This window comes from Micromonas commoda, chromosome 2 (genome assembly GCF_000090985.2).
Source record: "Micromonas commoda chromosome 2, complete sequence".
Lineage (NCBI taxonomy): Eukaryota > Viridiplantae > Chlorophyta > Mamiellophyceae > Mamiellales > Mamiellaceae > Micromonas > Micromonas commoda.
The window spans coordinates 1,463,708-1,481,386 of NC_013039.1; the positions used below are offsets into that span (position 1 = coordinate 1,463,708).

A 17,679-nucleotide genomic window follows, 5' to 3' on the forward strand; every position below is an offset into this window, starting at 1 on the left:
TATATCAACGAACACATTGACCCCTCACTGTGTCTTCTTCTCGAGCGCCAGATACTTCGGCTGGCGGTAGTAGACGATCCCGAGCGCCAGCAGGTTGAAGCCGAGGATCATCCCCGCGAGGATGCCGCAGTTTCCGCCGATGGTGATGTCGTCAAACTTGAGCCGCTCGAGGTGCTCGTCGCCGTCCACGCACGAACCCGTGGACCCGTCGCACGAGAACTCCGCACCCTTGAACTCGTTCACGCACAGCGCCTGGAAGGCGTAGCGGATGAAAGAAATCTCCCTGAGCCAGATGAGCCAGACCGGGACGTTCGACTCGTTGAGGAAGAAACCGCTAAACATGAGAAACAGGATGACGAAGGCGGGCGCGAGCTGCGGCGCCATCTCCACCGACGTGAAACTCGCCGACAGGCACATGCCGAGCCCGATGCCCGCGAAGTTCTCGAGGGTCATCACCGCGAGGAAGATGAGGTAGTGGCCAACCCCCTCGCGCAGGCCGGTCATGTAATAGATGACCGTGCCGTAAACGACGCCGGGTATGAGCTCCAGCGGCAGCGTGACCAAAAAGGTGGAAACGTAGTAGGGCAGCGGCGTGTACATCCTCGCCGCGCGCTCCCTGCTGACAACCTTGAGCTGCTGCGGGATGATCTTCGAGATGCCGATGGCGGATCCGAACGCTTGGTTCATCGCCTGGAAGAAGAGGATCCCGGTGCGGTCCTGGATGCTGGTCTGGTCGCGCGCCATCCGCAGGTACACGACGCCGAAGAGCAGCGAAAAGAATGTCTGCATGACGTACTTGATGGTGAGCGTCGCCGTGTCCCTCGTCTGCTCCCTCCACGTCCTCGCCAGCAGAAGCTTGAACGGAATCCAAAACCTGCTCGCGTCTTTCGAGTTTTGCTCCGCCTCGGCCCGCCCGCTCGACGTGAAACCCATCACCAAGCCCTTGTCGTCGCCCGCCCCAGCCGGCGCGTTGTCGAGCCCTAGCTTGATGATCGGCACCTCCTCCCGCGCGACGCCCTTCGCCAGCTTCTCGATGCGCTCCATCGTCGATTCCGTCAGCTTGGGCGTGCGATAATCCACGGAGATGATGTCGAGGAAGTGGTCCGCGGGGTTGAAGTCCTTCGGCACGGGTTCGCCCAACGCGGCAAAGTGCGCCGAGCACGCGCCTTGCCCGGCTCCCGCGTACACGAGTCGACCGCCGCTGAGGAGCACGAGCTGGTCGATGAGGGCGTAGATGCTGGACCTGGGTTGGTGCACGGACGCGATGATGGTCCGACCCTTCTCGATGGCGAGGTCCTTGAGCGCGGTCATGACGTTGAGGGCCTGGAAGGCGTCGAGACCGGACGTGGGCTCGTCCATGAAGATGAGCCTCGGGTCGTGAAGGAGGTCCATGCCGATCGCGACCCTCTTGCGCTCGCCACCGGAAATGCCGCGGATCTGCTCATTTCCGACGATGGTATCCGCAGCTGCGACTAGGCCGAGGTCGGCGATGACGTTGTTGACCTCCTGTTCCTTCTCCTCCAAGGGCATGTCCTTGGACAGGCGTAGCTGCGCGGCGAACATGAGAGTCTCCCGCACCGTGCTGAGCGCGAAGAGGGCATCTTCCTGCTCGACGTACGCGCTCATCCTGGCCATCTGCGACGGGGTCTCCACCAGCTTACCGTCCGCGTAGATGGCGCCTGTGATCATGGCGCCGGGTCCCTTGGGCACGCGGAAGGCCAAGGCGTTGAGGAGCGATGTCTTCCCCGAGCCCGAGGGCCCCATCAAAGCCAAAAGGCTCCCTCCGCTCGTGTCTCCGGAAATCGCGTTCAGGATCACCCGGGTGTCGAGAGTGCCATCCTTCTTCTTCTTGGTCACGCTGTACGTGATGTCGCGCCATTGCAACACAACGCCATGGTCCGTGGGGCGCATATCGCCCACCGCCATTTTCGACATCGCCGCCGTGTGTTGCCGCCCGGCGCGGGTGTCGCTGGAGATTAAATAAAAGCCACAAGAGCAGACCACGTGTTCGTCGTACGAAGCGAAGTTGTTCATGGGGTTGTTCATGGGGTTCGGGATGTGGATGACAAAGCACTTCAAGAAAAGCGACTTCCACGAGTGTGTTTACCCTTTGGCAGACCTAAGAGTTAACACCATTTAGATACTACCTTCGTAGTTTTTACTTGGCAAATAGTCAGAGAGTTGCTGGCTGGCGGTCAAATAATTTCGGATATCGGCATTTCATTCAGGCGTCCTCGTCCCGGGGCCCGCGCTCGTCGCGTCTAACCTCATCCGCTCCAGCCTTGTTCATGTCCCTCACAGCCTTGTACGCCTGCCCAACCTTCTTCGCCACCCCCGCGGCGCGCAGCGCGCCCCTCGCGTACTGCACCCCGGACTTGGTCGCCCTCGCGGCGGCGACAACCACCGGACCGGAGTACTCCTCCGTGGACGCGTTCTCCTCGAGCCGAGCCTCCACGCCCTCCACCGCCACCGGCGCGCGCTCCAGCACGCGCTGTACCACGGGCGTGGCCTTCTCCTTGACGACCGGTATGGCCCTCTTGACCCCGTCGGCGGCAGCCTTGCCGAGCGCGCCGGCTGTGTCCACCGTGTAGGTCACCGCGCGGCCGGTGGACTTGACGCCGGAGCCAACCTCGTGGGTCAGCTCGCCAACCTCCTCGAGGCAGTCCGTGAGCTCCAGGCCGGACAGTCGCACGGCCGCGAGGGTGTCCGGGACCTCCTCGCGGATCGCCGCGGCCAATCCCGCGATCTCGTCCGCCGCGCCCTTCACCGCCTGCAGCACGGGGATGAGCGCCAACAAAAACGCCGCCACCGCGCTGCCGACGACGCACGCGACGACGCCCCCGGCGACGGACATCGACTGCGGCAGGACGGCGGCACCAACCCCGGACGCCATCGCCATCGCCGCCGCGGGTGCCGCCGAGAGAGAGGCGTCGTATCCCATCGAACCCGGCGAACGAATCAGCGGAGGAGGCGGGGATTGGTACGCGGGCGACGACGCGACGTACGCAACCGACGACGGTCGCGGGGGCGGCGTGGGCAGCGGGGGCGGGGTAGGTTTAGGGTTTAGGGTCAGGCCGCCCGGGGGTGTCGCGTCCTCTGTCGCGCCCGCGATGAAGCGTGCGCTCTCCACGACCGACTGGAAGGGCGGCAGGGCGTCTTCGTTTTCGTCGGCGTCGGCGGCGGCGGCGGCGTCGCTGATGAGCCCGGCTCTGTGCCCCGCGGACGATTCCTGGGGGTTCCGAAAGGACACTCCCGCGGCGAGCTGCGCGAGGACCTCGTTTAGGGAGACGTTGACGTTCGGCGGGTGAGCCGCCGCGGCTGCGGCGTTGGCGCGAACCTCGCGGCCGCGATTCCGGGCCGCGCCCCCCGGGGTGACGGACCAGGTAGCGGGGAGGTTGAGGCCCTTGGCGCTCCACGGGCCGTAGTATGACCTGTCCGCGACGCGGGTCATCCTCTTGGGAACTGCACCGCCGATGAATTGCTTGGAGGAGGCGCCGGCGACCGCGGCGATCCCGGCGAGCGCGGCGGTCGCCTCCAGCGCAGACATCGCGTTGTTGTTACCAAGTCCCGGAACGAGACGAGAAATCCCTAGTAGGATCTGACGATGCGGTGCGGTGCGCAATCGAGGTCGAAGACGCGGGGTATCGATTCCGATGCAAAGTCACTGGAGTACGCTTGCGCTAGCGGTTGAGCGCGCGCGCGAGGCGGCGATCTACGCCCGGCCGGCCTCGTGCGGCCAGCGCCAATGAGGTAAAATTGTCGAGCTATCACCGGGATTTGGCGGGCTTTCGGGGATTGGGTCGAGAGGTCACAAACCATCGTTTCTTGAGTTCCCCAGAGCGCCGGTTTTGGGCTTCGGCAGCCAATTTATCGGGCGGGGAAAAGTCAAGGCTGGGTCATCAGTCGGAGGGCGCGAGGGTCGGGTGGCATGGGAGCGACCGATCCGTCGCCCACCAGGCCACCGGGCATCGCCCGAGGCCTGGGCGCGGTCACGTCCAACAAGATGCGCTCTGTCATAGGCGCCATAGAGAGCGCGGGGATACCGGAGGTCGATTATGCCAAGCTCCTCGCCCTTTTCGAGGGGAAGCACAGCAAGATATTGGTGAGCCGGCACGCGGCAGCCATCACGCGCGTGTGCAGGGTTCACGAGCGCGGGTTCCCCTTAAGGGACCTACCCCAGCTGTGCAAGCTGTTCAGGTTCGCGTACGATCAGGTCGCCGCCGGCAAGGCCAAGGAGTTTGAGGAGGCGCTCTGCTCCGTGATGAGGTGCGAGCTCGTTTTGGCAATTATCTCCCCGGTCCCGCGTCCCCGACCGCCGCAGAGCGCGTCCCCAGACTGACCAATCCCCGCCCATCGCGCCACGCGCAGTAACTTTGCCAAGCCGTTTCGCGCGCACAACGCCGCGGACGAGCACCGCTGCGAGAACGACGTCGCCAAGGCGTTCGGCATGGTCTCCGAGTGTCTATCGGCCAAGGACATGCCCACCTCGGTCAGGCTGCTCGCGTCGGAGGCGCTCAGGCTGTTCGCCTCGGCGCACGGCGAGCGACCGAGCGCGTTGGACACGGTCCCGACGCATTTCGACGGCGGCGGGGAAACCTCAAATTCGAGGGACGTCCCGGAATCGAACCCTGGACCCGGAGCCGCGCTCGCGGGTCTGGGCGCCGTCGTCAAGCCGCCGCCGCCGAGGAAGTTTGCCCGGAACCAGGAGCTCTTCCGCCGGGGCGGGTGCGTCCCTCTGGTGCTCTCGGGCCTCGCCACCGCGAACGGCGTGGGCGACGATCAGCTGCAGCTGGCGGTGGTGCGGGTGCTCCTGGAGGCGAGCTACTCGGCGGATAACGCGCGGGCGCTGGCGGAGGGTGGGTTGTTCTCGGGCCTGGCGCCGCTGCTGAGAACGGACTTTCGCTCACCCATCGTGTTCCACGCGTCCGAGCTGATGTGGAACGTGCTGGAGAGCGTGCGAGACTCCCCCGGGGGCACGTTGGAAACCGCGACCGGGACGGGATCCAAGGGTTTCTGCGCCGCTTTCAGCCAACTCGTCGCGACGACGCTCCGCGAGGGACACAGAAAATCGGACAAGGAGCTCAGGAACGACCTGCTCATCACCGCGCGCATGCTCGCCGAGGACGGACGCGCCCGCGCGTCGCTGCGGGTCGCCGGTTTGGGGGAGGTCGCGCGACACGTCGCCGTGCACCCGGAGCTGGGTGCCTCGTCGACGATTGGCTTGAACCGACTCGAAGACGGCGTGGTCCACCCGCTCGCCAACACGACATCCCAACAGGACTTCGAGATGAAACGCCTCGCGTGGGAGCTGCTGGCGACGCTCGCGGACGACGAGGCCGGGGTGGCGCTCGCGCGGGGTCAGTTCGTGGCCTGCCTGCTGACCTTTGTGCAGCCGCTGACGGGAGCGTCGGCGAGCGTGGAGGGCGCCGGGTCGCGGTGGACGGGGCAGCAGCTGAGGGACCTGCAGGCGCAGGCGCTTCGCCTCCTCGCCAGGCTGGCGCCGCTCTGCGTCGACGAGCTCACGGCGCAGGGCGCGGGGGAGACGGCCGTGGCCGTGGCCAGCCCGGATTCCCCCGCGGATGACGACCAGAGGGCGGCGGCGCTCGATCTTCTCATAACCATGACGCACGCGGACGAGGCCGCCGCGGAGCGTCTGGGCGCGGCGGGCGCGATGGAGACCGCGCTGCACTGCCTGGAGGGCGCCGACGCGCATCGCCCCGTCGCGAGGTCGACGACTTTCTCCCTGGACGCCAGCATGTACGGCGCCGTCGTCACGGCTGAGCCCGGCGACGACACTGGCCTCGACGAGGGTCACCTCGGCGAGCTCGGCGAATCGATCAACAATACTCGCGTCGGGATCCACCCGGCGACGAGCGAGGATCCGGTGAAACTCGCCGCCGCGTCGCTCCTCGCGGCGTTGTGCGACGGGTGGGGTGGAAATCGCAAGATTCTCCGGCGCGCGGACGGCGTCGCGATTCTTCGATCCCACGTCGACGCGGTGACGGCGACGGACAGAGCCGTTCCCATCGCGCTGAGCGCCGCGGTGATCTACGCCACGTGGCGGTGCCTCGTGCCCTGCACCAAGAACTGCGCGCACTTCGTCGCCGGCGGGGGACTGGCGCAGCTGCTCAACCTTCTGCTGGCGTGCACTCCCACGCTCAGGCCGGTTGTGGTGTCGACGCTGGCGGACATCTTGGAGAATCCCAAGACGCATCTCTTTTTCCACGAGTGGAGGTCGACGGGGGGGCGGCACGCGCTCGTTCCCGCGGGCGGTCAGGGCATCACCCTGATGCTCAACCTGTGGCGCGCGGAGGAGGGGAAGATGGGCACGACGCGTCGCGACGGCACTCTGGTCAACCCCGAGAATCCGCTCCGCGGCTCCGCGGAGTACGTCAAGCCCGACGACGGCGGCCTCGTGACCACCTACTCCACGCTCACCATCGAACGATCAGCGACGGAGGAGGCCGCGGCGAAGGCGGCGAAGCGCGACGCCGATCACATGATGAGCAGGGTGTTCGCGGTGTGCTCGCTGCTGGGCTTTGACAATCTCCGCGCGTACTGCTCCCCGGCGGATGCATTGACTTTGACGATTGTGGAGAGGTACGTCGACTTTAGGGAAGGGGAGATGTGGGAGGAGACGGAGGAGATGTTTCGGGAGGAGGGCATGCGACCGGTGGCGGCGGACAGGCAGCACATGGAGGCGTCCATCGCCGAAGCCAGGGAGAGCGCGCTCGAGCTCCGGGACGTGCAGCGGGAGATGCTGGCGGCGGAGGAGGAGAAGGCTAGGCGGCTGGAGGCGGAGTTTTACGAGCAGATGCGGATGCAGAAGGAGCGCGAGGAGGCGCACAGGTGGTACAGGCGGGACATGTCGAAGCTGACGATGAAGGAGAGGCTCACCGCGAGGCTGGCCAAGGCGGACATCATCGACGGGTCTTTTCGCGGGCACAGCTCGCAGTTCCTCACCGTGCACAGCCGAGACCTGGACGTCACCGGCGGTTCGGAGGAACATCACGCGAGGACGCTGGAGCCGATGACCGTACGTCTAGAGCCCGCGTGAAACGTGCCCTCGTGTCTAGCTAAGATTACTGGCTAACATCACTTCACGACGAACCGTCAACCGTCGTGTTCCATGTCGTCGTCTCCCCGCATGCGGGACATGGAATCGCCCAGCATCGCGCCCAGAGCCGCGGCGTCGTCCGTCATGCGTCTATGCACCAGCGCCTCGACAAAGCCCCACGAAAATTTCAGCTCCGCCTCGTCCACCAGCTCGAACTTATCGCTGCTCAGCGGGCACAGCACGGTGACGAAAATCGCGCCCGGTCTCATCCGCTCCGCGGCGGCTGACAGGGCGTCCACGGTGTCCTGGTCCCACGTCACGCAGTTGCAGAACACAAAGTCCGCGCGCGTCCAGCGCGATGAAACTTCGGGTTGGAAGAAATCCCCTCGCTCCACCGCGCACGACAGCAGCGGGTTGCTCGCGGGCCTCGCCCCGGGCAGCACGTCCCTGACGTAGTCCTCGATGAGCAGCTCGGCGATCGCGGACGTGCACGGGAGGAGCTCGATGCCCCAGACGTGGGAGAAGTGTCGGCAGAGGCCCGCCGCCATGACCGCCTTGCCGGTGCCGCTCCCCAGGTCCACGAAGCATCGCCCGGTGCCGTCCCCGCCGCCGCCCCCCTCCGCGCTCGTGCCGCCGTACTTGTCGAGGAGCTCGGTCATGAAATCGTGCATATCTATCTCCCCGTACACGAGCGCGTCCGAGTCCTCCTCGGACGTACCCTCCAGCTCCTCCAGCACGATGAGCTTGGCGACGTCCGGTCGCACCTGCTCGAGGAGCACCTCGAGGCGCTCCACCGCCGTGGCCTGCGCGCATCCCTTGTCGCTCCACGCCCTCAGATCGAAGCGCTTCGCGACGCCGTTCTCCACCAGGCTACGCAGCTTCTGAGCCTCGGTCCTGTTATCCACAGGGAGGACCATCGCCGTCGCACTCGTTCCGGCGCCCCGTCCAAGTGTCGAGCTCGCGCCGGGTCCAGAACCTCCGACGCCGAAAATCGTCGGAGCCGAGGATGGGCGAATTCTTCGTGAGCGAACCCTACACACTTCACGTGCACGGCGCCCGATGCAGCCGGGCTACGGGTACGGTTACGGGCCCCCGCAGGGGTACGCGCCCGCTCCGGGTTATGGGATGCCCCCGCAGCAGCCCGCGTACGGGTACGGCGCTCCGGGCGGTCCACCTCCCCGTCCCCGCTCCGAGAACACCGCGGAGGATCTCGATCGCATCGCTCGAACGATCCACGTGGGCGGCATCCGCGGCTTGAAGGGCACGCCGGGGGTGAACCCGGGCGAGGAGATCACCGAGGACGACCTCGCCGCGTTCTTCGGGAACGACGGCGAGGTCGTGGGCGTCAGGATCAACGCCTCCAACTGCTGGATCGAGTTCGCCGAGGCGGCGGGGGCGATATCGGCGTTGGCGAAGGACGGGACGGAGAGCGGCGGCCACCACCTGCGCGTGTCCGCGTCCAAGACCCCCATCAGGTCCAACGGGTACTTAAAGGGGAGGCAGATTCAGCTGGAGAGGGCCAAGGAGCGGGCGACGGCCTCGGGGTCGCCCGCGCCGACGACCGCGGCGGCCGCCCCGACGGAGGCCGCCAGACAGATGAGCGTCGACGAAATTGTCAACGCCGTAAGGGTCGAAGTCAATCACGCGGTGGAGGCGGCTAAGGCCCAGGGCACGCTGGTGACTGTCGCGCCGCCCCCGCCCGTGGCGGCCGTGTCCGCGGCGGTCAATGCGGGCGGTTAGGCGGGAAGGGGTGACGCCATCCGTCGGCGTCGGCGAGCGAGGAGGGCACCGTGAAACTTGTAAAACTTAAACTTTTAGCCCTGCTCCCTGCCCACAGTTTCCTAGCTAGTCATCCGTCGTCGCAGCCCGTAAGTCTCAGTCCTCTCGGACCCGCCGTCGTTTCGGAGCCCTCTCGGACCTACCGAGAGGGTGCCGTGCTGACTCGACGTCCTCGCGTGGTTGTTCGCTCACATCATGGAGCTCGAGAGGGCAACCTGCGTGCTGACACTCACAGCGACAGTCGCCGCAGCAGCCGCGACCGTGTACCTCTTCGAACCCCGACTGCCCTTCTGGTTCGCCGAAGCCGTGTGGCCGGGCAGACGCAGACGCGAGGCGATGCATCAGCCCGTGATGGACGCGGACGACGAGGACCCTCCGACGTGGGTCTCCGATATGGGTCGTATCCGCGAACTCCTCCTCGGGACCAAGCTGAGGGACTTCCTCAAGGACCGCCACAAGGGTCGCCCCGAGGGCGTCCCGCCCCCGCGGGACGTGCTCGTCCTCACGCCGTCGTGCACCGTGAACGACGCGCTCACGAAGCTCTCTGAGCGCGCCGTCCTCGGAGCTCCTTACCTGCGCGACGATGGGAAGGACTTTCTCGGCTTCGTCGACCTCCACGATATCGTCCACGCGCTCGTGTCGCACATGTTCCCTCCCGGACCTCTCGGAACCATGGCGAGCCACGACGCGCCGGATTGGTTCCTGACGGACGATTCCCCCGCGTGCGTGGACAGGATACTGACGCTCGTGCGAGACAAGGGGGGCGACTTTTGCGACAGGACCCTCGGGAGTATCAGGAGGAGGGTCGGCGACGGGGCTTTCATCCGCGTCGACGAAACCGACCACTCCCTCCTCGACGTCATACAGACGCACTTCGTCAGGGATGTCCAGTACACCAAACCACCCGTCAGGCACCGCGTCGCCGTGTACAAGTACGCCGTCGACGCGTCGCGGCTGACTGACGCCGAGACCACCATCGAGGTCACGGACGTGTTTTCCGTGTCGGATATCACGAGGTTCCTCAACCGGTGGAACGAGCTCGAGAAGTGTCTCACACCGTGCAGCATCGTGGATATCGGGGTCGGGAGCACGCGCGTGGACGCCGTGCCCAAGGATGCCGCGCTTCTCCGCTGCTTCGCGGTGATGGAGCGAGTCGGCGTGAGCGGCTTGGGCGTGACCGACGACGGGAAGCTCATCGGATCCGTTTCCGAGTCGGACCTTCGGAGGATCACCGCCGATCGCCTCGACGTGCTCGCCATGCCCGTCGGCGAGTTCATCGGTAAACTGCACGCGCTTTCCGGCGAGGATAACCCGCTGCGCGAGGACCAGATGGCACTCGCGAGGGCGCACCCCCTCTTCCGTGGGGTGTTGAGGACTGGGGAGCTCACCGGCGGCAGGCTCAACGTGACAGTATCGCAAAAAGCTACACTGCTCGAGGTGATTCGGGCGCTCGCGCGCAACAGGGTGCACCGCGTGTACGCTGTGAACGAAACAACCGGTGTGGCAGATCGGGTCGTGACGCACTCCGACCTCGTCCGGTTCTTTGCACTTTTCGCGCCTTCAGATTGAGCGACCGCTTCGCAACTTGGCGCAGAGATGATAGTACAAACGTTTACTTTCTAGAATCGTCATCGAGCGCAGCGAGAGACGCCGCTGCCGCTCGGTCCATTGCTGACATGATCCTCTTCTCCTCGTCTGAGTATTCGCCCGATTCAGCCTGTGATTTGGCCTCTGCCGCTGCCTCAGCTGCCCAAACAGCCGCCTCGTCCTGCTCTTCCCTCCTCTCCATCTTTGCCTTCTTTTCCGTCTCGTTCTCATCCAAGGACATCATCATATCCGAGGCGTCGATCCCCTCCTCCTCCAAGATCTGCGTGAACAGATCAGTGGCGTAGGTTGTCACTCCGACGCTGATTAGCACCAGCGCCACAGTCTCAAACACCAACACGGTCTGCGCCTGTTCCCTCATGGCGTCACTCTCAAACGCCGCCTGCAGCAGCAGTGACCCCAGGTACGCGTCCACGAACGCCGTCTTGGACGAGCCTATGAAGTGAGCCGCGAAAAACTCGGGAAACTTGAGCGGGGTCATGCCACACACGTACCAGTTACCGGATAAGGGGATGGGCAAGATTGGGCACAGCCGCAGCAGCAACGCAGACTTGAACCCCTCCGTCAGGGGCCACTCCGACTCTGGAAACTGCGTCGAGTCGAACCTGCGGCTCAGCGCCTGGAACCATTTGCTCTCACCCACCGTCGGGTTGTCCTTCCATTTGAGCCCGAGGGCCTTCTCCCTGAGCACCGTCCTGCCCAGCCAAAAGTTTAGGCTCGCCGCCATAGTGGACGCGAGCGAAGTTAGGATCGTGCCCCCTAACACACCGCCAAACACCGCCGGCGATACCACGGGCAGGATGAACCCGATGGGTAGGAACTCGTCCGTCATCGTCAACTTCTCCGCCGCGAACAGTGCGAAGTACACCGCGAACACCAACCCGACGTTGAGTCCCTGGAGTTGGTCGAGGTAGCCGCTGAGCTCAGCTCGCGGCGGCAGGTTGAAAAACTCTGCGAGCTCGTCGAAGCCACCTACCGCCTGAAGTGCGGCGATTCGCGGCAGCGCCAGACGCAAGAGCACGCCCGCGATGGCGACATTGACCGCACCGGTCACCAGCGGCGCCGCGTCCTTCACCGCGTCGCTGTCGACCAGGTTATCCCACTTCTTACCCCAGTACGCGGACACCTTCTCGCCGACCTTCTCCGCCGCGAGCTCCTGTTCCCGCCACCTCGCGTCGTCCCACTGCTCCCCGGGCCGCGGCCTGGCCCTCGCGGCGTCCAGGGTGGCGAGAAGATCGATCGCCTCGGGAAGGTCGTCCTCCTTCAGGGGCTTCGTGGCGACCCTGAGCTCTTGCCACAATCCCGACAGGAGCTCACCAGTTGGCTTCCTCTCCTTCTTCTTGATGGATTTCTTGCCGCCGTCGGCCGACACGACGCCGGCCTCAGAGTTGGATTTCGCCTCGGTGAGAACCGGTCGCACGAGCCCGAGTCGCACCGAGGTGAGGATACCGACGCGCGATCGCTCTCGATCACCTCGGGTCACTAAGGACCATCCCTGGCGAGAGGAAGCCTTCGCGTCGCAGCGGTGCCCTGATTTTCCCGGAGGCCGCGCCAATGCCCATGCCCGCGCGTTGAGCATCGCGCTCGACATAGTTCAAGAAATCGACGGGTTACGGGGTCACCCAACTCGTCGTATTCACTCGGCGGGACAACTCGTGGGCCGCGTGCAACTGGGAAACCCTCGTCTGCGCAGGGCCTTTCTGTCTGTTGGATAGGGTAACATGCTGATGACGTGGTGCAACTCGTGGCGCAAAGAGTTCAAGTTCACAAATGAATACACTCGGGGTGCTATTGCTATCTGCAGTCCGGAGCGTTCTTGCACGACCCGTCGGGAAACGCATCAAGCGCCTTCTTCTTGCCGTCCACGAAGTACGCCCATATCGCCTTCATTCGTTCCCACTTGTCCGGATGGTAGTTCACGTGAACCATCGCTGGCTTGAGGTTCCGCATGCGTTTTTTATCGTGCCTGGCCGCGACAAAGAGCGTCTTGCTGTTCATGAAGACGTCGATTTCCATCACGCGCGTCGTCACTCCGGGGTTCACGTGATCGCCGTGCGAGGGAAAGAACATCTCCTCGTTGTACACCGCCTGGTCCCACTCCTTAGCTCGCTCCAGTCGCGCGGTGATCCCGTCCATGAACTGCACCGTCCTGTCGCTCGGCTTCAAATAAAACAAACCAGAGTTCATGGCAAAGACCCGCATGGTCTGCGCGTACCTGGCCCAGCCCATCTTCGGGTCGTCGATGCCGTCGTTCCAACCGTACGCGGTGCGCTCGTCGTACCCGTCGCTCAGTCCCTCCACGTCGCTGTCCCGGTAGAGGTGATCAAACGGGTTGTCCAGCGTCACGATGTCCACGTCGGACAGGAGCACGGAGTACCCGAGCACGAGAAACTCGCGGAGGATGTGGAACTTTTGCGCGGATATGCCGTGGTTCGTCTCGTCCCCGTCCGCCAGTGCTTTTCTCTCCCTGTGCCAGTACGGCACCCCGAGCTTTTTCATCGTCCCCGCGACCGTCTCGTCGAGGCATATCACCAGGTAGTTCTTCACCTTGGATCGCTGCACGCCGTCGAGCCAGGTCCTGAGCATCCCGTAGTCCCCTTTTTCGTTGATGAGGGCTTTGTTTGACACCGCAGCGAGGACCTCGCCATCAGGGGCGATCTCCTCGAGGATCGCCTTAAGGGTCTCGTCGCCTTTCTCCGCGCCCGTCGCCGCGGGAGCAGTCTTGGGAGTCCACCACTCGCCGGGCATCAATCTGTCGTTGGTGACGCCTCCCACGCTGAGCGCCCTCGAAGAGGACGCGCCGTCGCTGGCGTGCTCTGAGTCTCTGAGCTGGGCGTACTTGGATAGTTTCGCGGGCGGATGTCCGCTCGACGCTTCGATGGGCTCGGGTCCATCGCACTTGGGGCACTCGGGGCAGCCCGCGGCCTGGGTGCCGAAATTCCCGATCGCGGGGGAGGGCGCGGGTCGCGCCCACTCCGTGACCGTGGAAGCGAGAGCTCCCGCGGCGACCCCGAGGAAGAGAGCGGTCAGGATCCTTGAGTCCGCACCACCCGAAGATCCCCGCGCGTTGGCGCGAGAACCCTTCAGGGGCGTGTGCAGGGGGCTCAGCGCCATCGGGGCCGCGTCTCGATCTGGCTTCATCGTGACGAAGTTTTCCGGACTTTTTGGCGACGTCATCTAAAAAAATGGATAGGCTCTGGCTAGCGCACTCCGCTCCGGCGCCTGGTCGGCCCCGGCAACACTCGTCAATGGCTGCCCTCGTCGAGTCCCTCGCTGGGCGATGTGCGTATGTCGCCGCCAGAGCCAAGCTCCCCGTCGCCGCAAAGGCAGCGCCGGTCACCTCCCGTCGCAATCCGATGGTGCCGGCGGCTGTGAGCAGCCGACTTCGTGCGCTGCGCCACTCCTCCGCCTCTCGCGGCTCCAGGACGACCACCAAGGCGAGCACGGACGATTTGATCTACCGCGTGATGTCCGCCAACCAGGAGGTGAGCGTCATCACCGTCGTCGGCACCAAGGTGGTGGCCGAGGCTGTGAACCGCCACAAGACGGCGCCCACCGCGACCGCCGCGCTCGGCCGCAGCATGCTCAGCGCCATCCTCCTCGGCACCTTCAAGGGTGACGACGAGACGACGCAGGTGACGTTCAAGGGCGACGGGCCCATCGGGCAGATCATCGCCATCTCCGACAACACGGGTCAGGTGAAGGGCCTGGTGTCCAACCCCAACGCGGACCCGCCGCTGCGGCCGGATGGCAAGCTCAACGTGGGCGCAGCCGTCGGTCGCGGCTTCCTCACCGTGGCCAGGGCCCACCCCCAGTGGAAGGCGCCGTTCACGGGCACGGTCGAGATCACCACCGGGGAGATCGCGGAGGACATCGCCGTCTACCTGCAAGACTCCGAGCAGGTTAACAGCGCCGTCGCCGTGGGCGTCAGCCTCGATCGCGAGCTCAACATCCGGTCCGCGGGCGGGTACATGGTCCAGGTGCTTCCCTTCGCGTCGGACGAGACCATCGAGGCGCTGGAGCGGTCCATCTCCTCGTTGCCGTCCACCACGGACATGATCGCGGACGGTCTCAGCGCCAGGGAGATGGCGGAGAAGGTGTTGGGAGACCTCGGGTCGCTTCCGGAGATTGCGACGGAGTCCACGCCGTCCTACGGGCCGTGCTGCCGCGACGACCTCCGCGGGCGGATGATGCGCGCACTGGCATCGATGGGACGAAAAGAGGTGGACTCCATCATCGAGGAGCAGGGACAGGTGGAGATGACGTGCGAGTTCTGCAAGGAGAGCATCGTGTTCAAGGAAGATGAGCTGGCGACGGCGAGCAAGGAGCTCTGATCGAGGTGCACTAGTAGCGCGACTGAAGTTAACCTATTATATTCACCTATTTCACCTGCATTACATATCAACTGTGCGAGCAGAGCGCCGCTCTCTGTTGATCAAGACGAAAGAATGTGTTACAACCGATGTCATCGGGTCCAGTTGACCCAGGAGGCGACGGACCCCAACGAGGTGGCGTCGTCGTCTTCCTCCTCCATGTCCAGGCCCACGTCGTCCTCGTCGCTTCCGGTGTAAACCCCCGCCAACGAAGTCTGCACGGGCCCAGCCTCCATCGCGGCCTCGAGCGCTTGAACGTACCGCCTCATCCTGTGGCACTCCAGCCGGTCTTTGCGCTCCTCCGCGCTCATGCCCCTGAGCTGCCACAATCGCTGGAAGATGGTCGGTCCCTCGCGGTGATGCGCGACAGCCTTCTCGGCGGACTCGGCGGCGGACTCGGCGGATGACTCCCCCTTCGAGGCTCCGATTCGGGAAATCTCCGCCTCGTCGTCGGACATGGACGCGGACGCGCGCTCCCACTCGCTCGCCGCCGCGACAGCCGCCGCGTTCGCGCCCCCCTCCGTCTCCGCCAATCGGACGAAGAGTTCGCCCTCGACGTCGTCAAACGGGGCAATTTCCTCAGCCGCCGCGCTCGCGTCGGCGGCGGTGGCCGGGACGTGCGCCCACTCGGCAACCTCCGCCGCCCACTCCGTGTCCGGCGTGGTGGGCGCGGCGAGGCTCGTCGCGGAGAGCGCGAGGGCCCCGGATGGGGACGACATCGCGGCGTACGCGGAAGGGGCCGGCGCGAGCGCGGCTGCCTTTTCACGGCGGCGGTCGATAGCCTCGCGGAGCGCCGTTCGCAGGTTGGCGAGTCGCCTTCGCGCCTGCCACCACCTCGCGCGCCGTGCCGGCGATGTATCCGCCGCGTCCATCGTGGCGTCGACGGCCGGCCGGTAATCGTCGTCGTCTTCGGGTTCCGTCGGGGGGGAATTCTCCTCGCCGCCCGCGGCGTATCGAAGGTGCGCTCGCTGCCTCCAGAGGATACCCGCGTTGCCCCACTCTCTGGTGAGGGGCGCGTACTTACCCGGGACGTCGTTGTCGAGCATGATCCCCTCGCCGAGGTGGACGTACGGCTTACGCACGAACGGTCGTGACATGGGGAGCAAGGGGATGATGTCGTCCTTCTGGACCACGCGCAGGACGTTGAGCTGCGCCGCCGCCTCCCTCGTCTCCCGCGGCCCGAGCTTGGGGGCGCCGAACGTGACAACCTTGCCGACCTCGATCCCGGCAGTCTTGTACAGGAGCCCGACGGCGACGGCGACGGCGCCGCCGAGGGAGTGGCCGGTGAGCTGGATGGTGTAGCCAGGCACGATGTGCGGGGCGATGGTGTCGACGCATTCCTTGGCGACGACCCTGTAGCCGCGGTGCATGGGGAGGTGGTCCGTGCATCCCCTGCGCGCAAACTCGCTGGGATCAGCCTCGAAGTCGATGTTGGCGCACTCGTCGTCCTCATCGAAGCTTCCGCTTCCGCTGCTGTCGTTCGAGTCCTTGGCGCCCGCACCTCGAAGGAACGAGAAGGATCCGGATAGGGACCGGCCAACCATGGCGAGTCGACCAGAGGCTGTCACCGGGTTCGAGCTCAGTCGGATGTTTTGGACCACGTTCGTGAGGTTCCTGGTTCCCCTGAACGAGATGATGTGCGTCTTCGTGGTGTGGTTGGTGGCCACGAACACCCGCTGCTGCACGCGGTCAAGGTCCATCACCGTCACCTCCTCGCGCGTCGTCGCGAAAAACTCGCGAATCGTCTCTGGCTCCTCTCCGTTGAGAACCGCGATGCGGGCAAACCTCAGGAGCTCCTCGAACGTCTCCACGACGGGCAGAGGCGGGTGCGTCAGCGCCCGTGACTTGCTCTTGAACTTCCTCACCTTCGCGGCGACCCTCTCGGCGAAATCCTCGGCGGCGCCCGTCAAGCCGTCTTTGGCGCCCATCAAGCCGTCGCGCACCGCGTCCCTCGCGTCAATCGCCGAGGCACGCAAATCGTCAAATCCCATGATGTCTCCTCCTCGATCCGGATCCTCCCCATCCCGCGCACCGCGAAAAACGGAGAAGGTCTCCGCGTCGCCGGTGTTGGGGTTGATGCGGGTGGAGAGGATGGACCCCAGTTTTTGTGCCTCGGCGTCGGCGACGGGCGTAACGTCGTCCGCGTCTCCGTTCCTCGCGTCTCTTCTGAAAAACGGACGGCGCCTCGGCGATGAGCCATCGTTCTTCTCCGCCTTGTCGGGTTCCGCCCGTTCCTCGTCTCCCGTCTCCTCCTCCTTGACCGGCGTCCCGGGGCCGAATATGGCGCCGTTGGACATCCCGCGCCTGTTCGAGCCGAACCCGAGCCCCGACCGCAGCGGGTGCGGAAGCCCCTTGGGGTTGAATCTGAGCCTTTCATCGGTCTCCCTGGGCGCGTGCGTGTTTGGCCGCGCGGCTCCCCCGCGGCGAATGGCTGCGGGGAGCACGCCGCGCGCACGGACTCCCGCGCGAGGCGCGACGGAGTAGAGCATCTCGAGGCTCTGCGATGAGTCGAATGAGGGGCGTTCGGTCAGTTCGGGTCAAAGCGGGCGTCGCTCGGGACGCGTCGAGGCTGAGCATACCGACACGATGACACGGAAATGGGAAATGGGCGCCATTTCTGAAACGTTGTGCGCCACCCCGGCGGGACGAAGGGACGACGCTCTCGGGCACTCACCGACGCGATGAAGGTTGCCATCGTGTTCGACTGCGTATAATTAGTGTGTTCTTAGCTTCCGGACGCGTCTACGCCGTGTCACAGTGTTTCCCTCGGAAGGCCCGCAATGGGCGGCGTGGCGCAAAACACCAAGAGACGGCGCGCGCGAGACAACAGCCGGGAGCACCCGACTGGTGACTGCCGACTCGCGG

At 65.2% G+C, this 17,679-nt stretch overlaps 10 protein-coding genes across 10 annotated transcripts; 4 read left to right on the forward strand and 6 right to left on the reverse strand.

The window, feature by feature from the left end:
* Positions 1-24: 24 nt before the first annotated feature.
* Positions 25-1,935, reverse strand: MICPUN_98752 (ATP-binding cassette superfamily; the record flags this gene model as incomplete). The annotated part of the gene is made up of 1 exon (XM_002500187.1): positions 25-1,935. The coding sequence occupies one exon, from the start codon at positions 1,933-1,935 to the stop codon at positions 25-27; it is 1,911 nt and encodes a 636-aa protein (XP_002500233.1).
* Positions 1,936-2,195: 260 nt separating this feature from the next.
* On the reverse strand, positions 2,196-3,547 carry MICPUN_53969 (predicted protein; the record flags this gene model as incomplete). Its single annotated transcript, XM_002500188.1, has 1 exon — positions 2,196-3,547. The coding sequence occupies one exon, from the start codon at positions 3,545-3,547 to the stop codon at positions 2,225-2,227; it is 1,323 nt and encodes a 440-aa protein (XP_002500234.1). The 3' UTR covers positions 2,196-2,224.
* Positions 3,548-4,003: 456 nt separating this feature from the next.
* MICPUN_55818 (predicted protein) lies at positions 4,004-7,057 on the forward strand (the record flags this gene model as incomplete). The annotated part of the gene is made up of 2 exons (XM_002499702.1): positions 4,004-4,266; positions 4,369-7,057. The coding sequence occupies 2 exons, from the start codon at positions 4,004-4,006 to the stop codon at positions 7,055-7,057; spliced, it is 2,952 nt and encodes a 983-aa protein (XP_002499748.1).
* A 56-nt stretch (positions 7,058-7,113) lies between these two features.
* MICPUN_55817 (predicted protein) lies at positions 7,114-7,974 on the reverse strand (the record flags this gene model as incomplete). The annotated part of the gene is made up of 1 exon (XM_002500189.1): positions 7,114-7,974. The coding sequence occupies one exon, from the start codon at positions 7,972-7,974 to the stop codon at positions 7,114-7,116; it is 861 nt and encodes a 286-aa protein (XP_002500235.1).
* A 142-nt stretch (positions 7,975-8,116) lies between these two features.
* Positions 8,117-8,797, forward strand: MICPUN_55816 (predicted protein; the record flags this gene model as incomplete). Its single annotated transcript, XM_002499703.1, has 1 exon — positions 8,117-8,797. The coding sequence occupies one exon, from the start codon at positions 8,117-8,119 to the stop codon at positions 8,795-8,797; it is 681 nt and encodes a 226-aa protein (XP_002499749.1).
* Positions 8,798-9,031: 234 nt separating this feature from the next.
* On the forward strand, positions 9,032-10,405 carry MICPUN_55815 (predicted protein; the record flags this gene model as incomplete). The annotated part of the gene is made up of 1 exon (XM_002499704.1): positions 9,032-10,405. One exon carries the CDS (start codon positions 9,032-9,034, stop codon positions 10,403-10,405), a length of 1,374 nt encoding a protein of 457 aa, XP_002499750.1.
* A 59-nt stretch (positions 10,406-10,464) lies between these two features.
* Positions 10,465-12,032, reverse strand: MICPUN_55814 (predicted protein; the record flags this gene model as incomplete). The annotated part of the gene is made up of 2 exons (XM_002500190.1): positions 10,465-10,518; positions 10,593-12,032. The coding sequence occupies 2 exons, from the start codon at positions 12,030-12,032 to the stop codon at positions 10,465-10,467; spliced, it is 1,494 nt and encodes a 497-aa protein (XP_002500236.1).
* Positions 12,033-12,187: 155 nt separating this feature from the next.
* Positions 12,188-13,557, reverse strand: MICPUN_107680 (hypothetical protein). Its single transcript, XM_002500191.1, has one exon. The coding sequence runs from the start codon at positions 13,553-13,555 to the stop codon at positions 12,236-12,238; it is 1,320 nt and encodes a 439-aa protein (XP_002500237.1). The 5' UTR covers positions 13,556-13,557; the 3' UTR covers positions 12,188-12,235.
* A 111-nt stretch (positions 13,558-13,668) lies between these two features.
* On the forward strand, positions 13,669-14,834 carry MICPUN_107679 (predicted protein). Its single transcript, XM_002499705.1, has one exon. It carries the CDS (start codon positions 13,690-13,692, stop codon positions 14,773-14,775), a length of 1,086 nt encoding a protein of 361 aa, XP_002499751.1. The 5' UTR covers positions 13,669-13,689; the 3' UTR covers positions 14,776-14,834.
* On the reverse strand, positions 14,806-17,429 carry MICPUN_55811 (predicted protein; the record flags this gene model as incomplete). The annotated part of the gene is made up of 2 exons (XM_002500192.1): positions 14,806-17,312; positions 17,394-17,429. The coding sequence occupies 2 exons, from the start codon at positions 17,427-17,429 to the stop codon at positions 14,907-14,909; spliced, it is 2,442 nt and encodes an 813-aa protein (XP_002500238.1). The 3' UTR covers positions 14,806-14,906.
* Positions 17,430-17,679: the final 250 nt, after the last annotated feature.

Bases quoted from the DNA above. Each gene is read 5' to 3' on its own strand.
- MICPUN_107680 (XM_002500191.1), bottom strand. From the start codon at position 13,555: ATGGCGCTGAGCCCCCTGCACACGCCCCTGAAGGGTTCTCGCGCCAAC.
- MICPUN_107679 (XM_002499705.1), top strand. From the start codon at position 13,690: ATGGCTGCCCTCGTCGAGTCCCTCGCTGGGCGATGTGCGTATGTCGCC.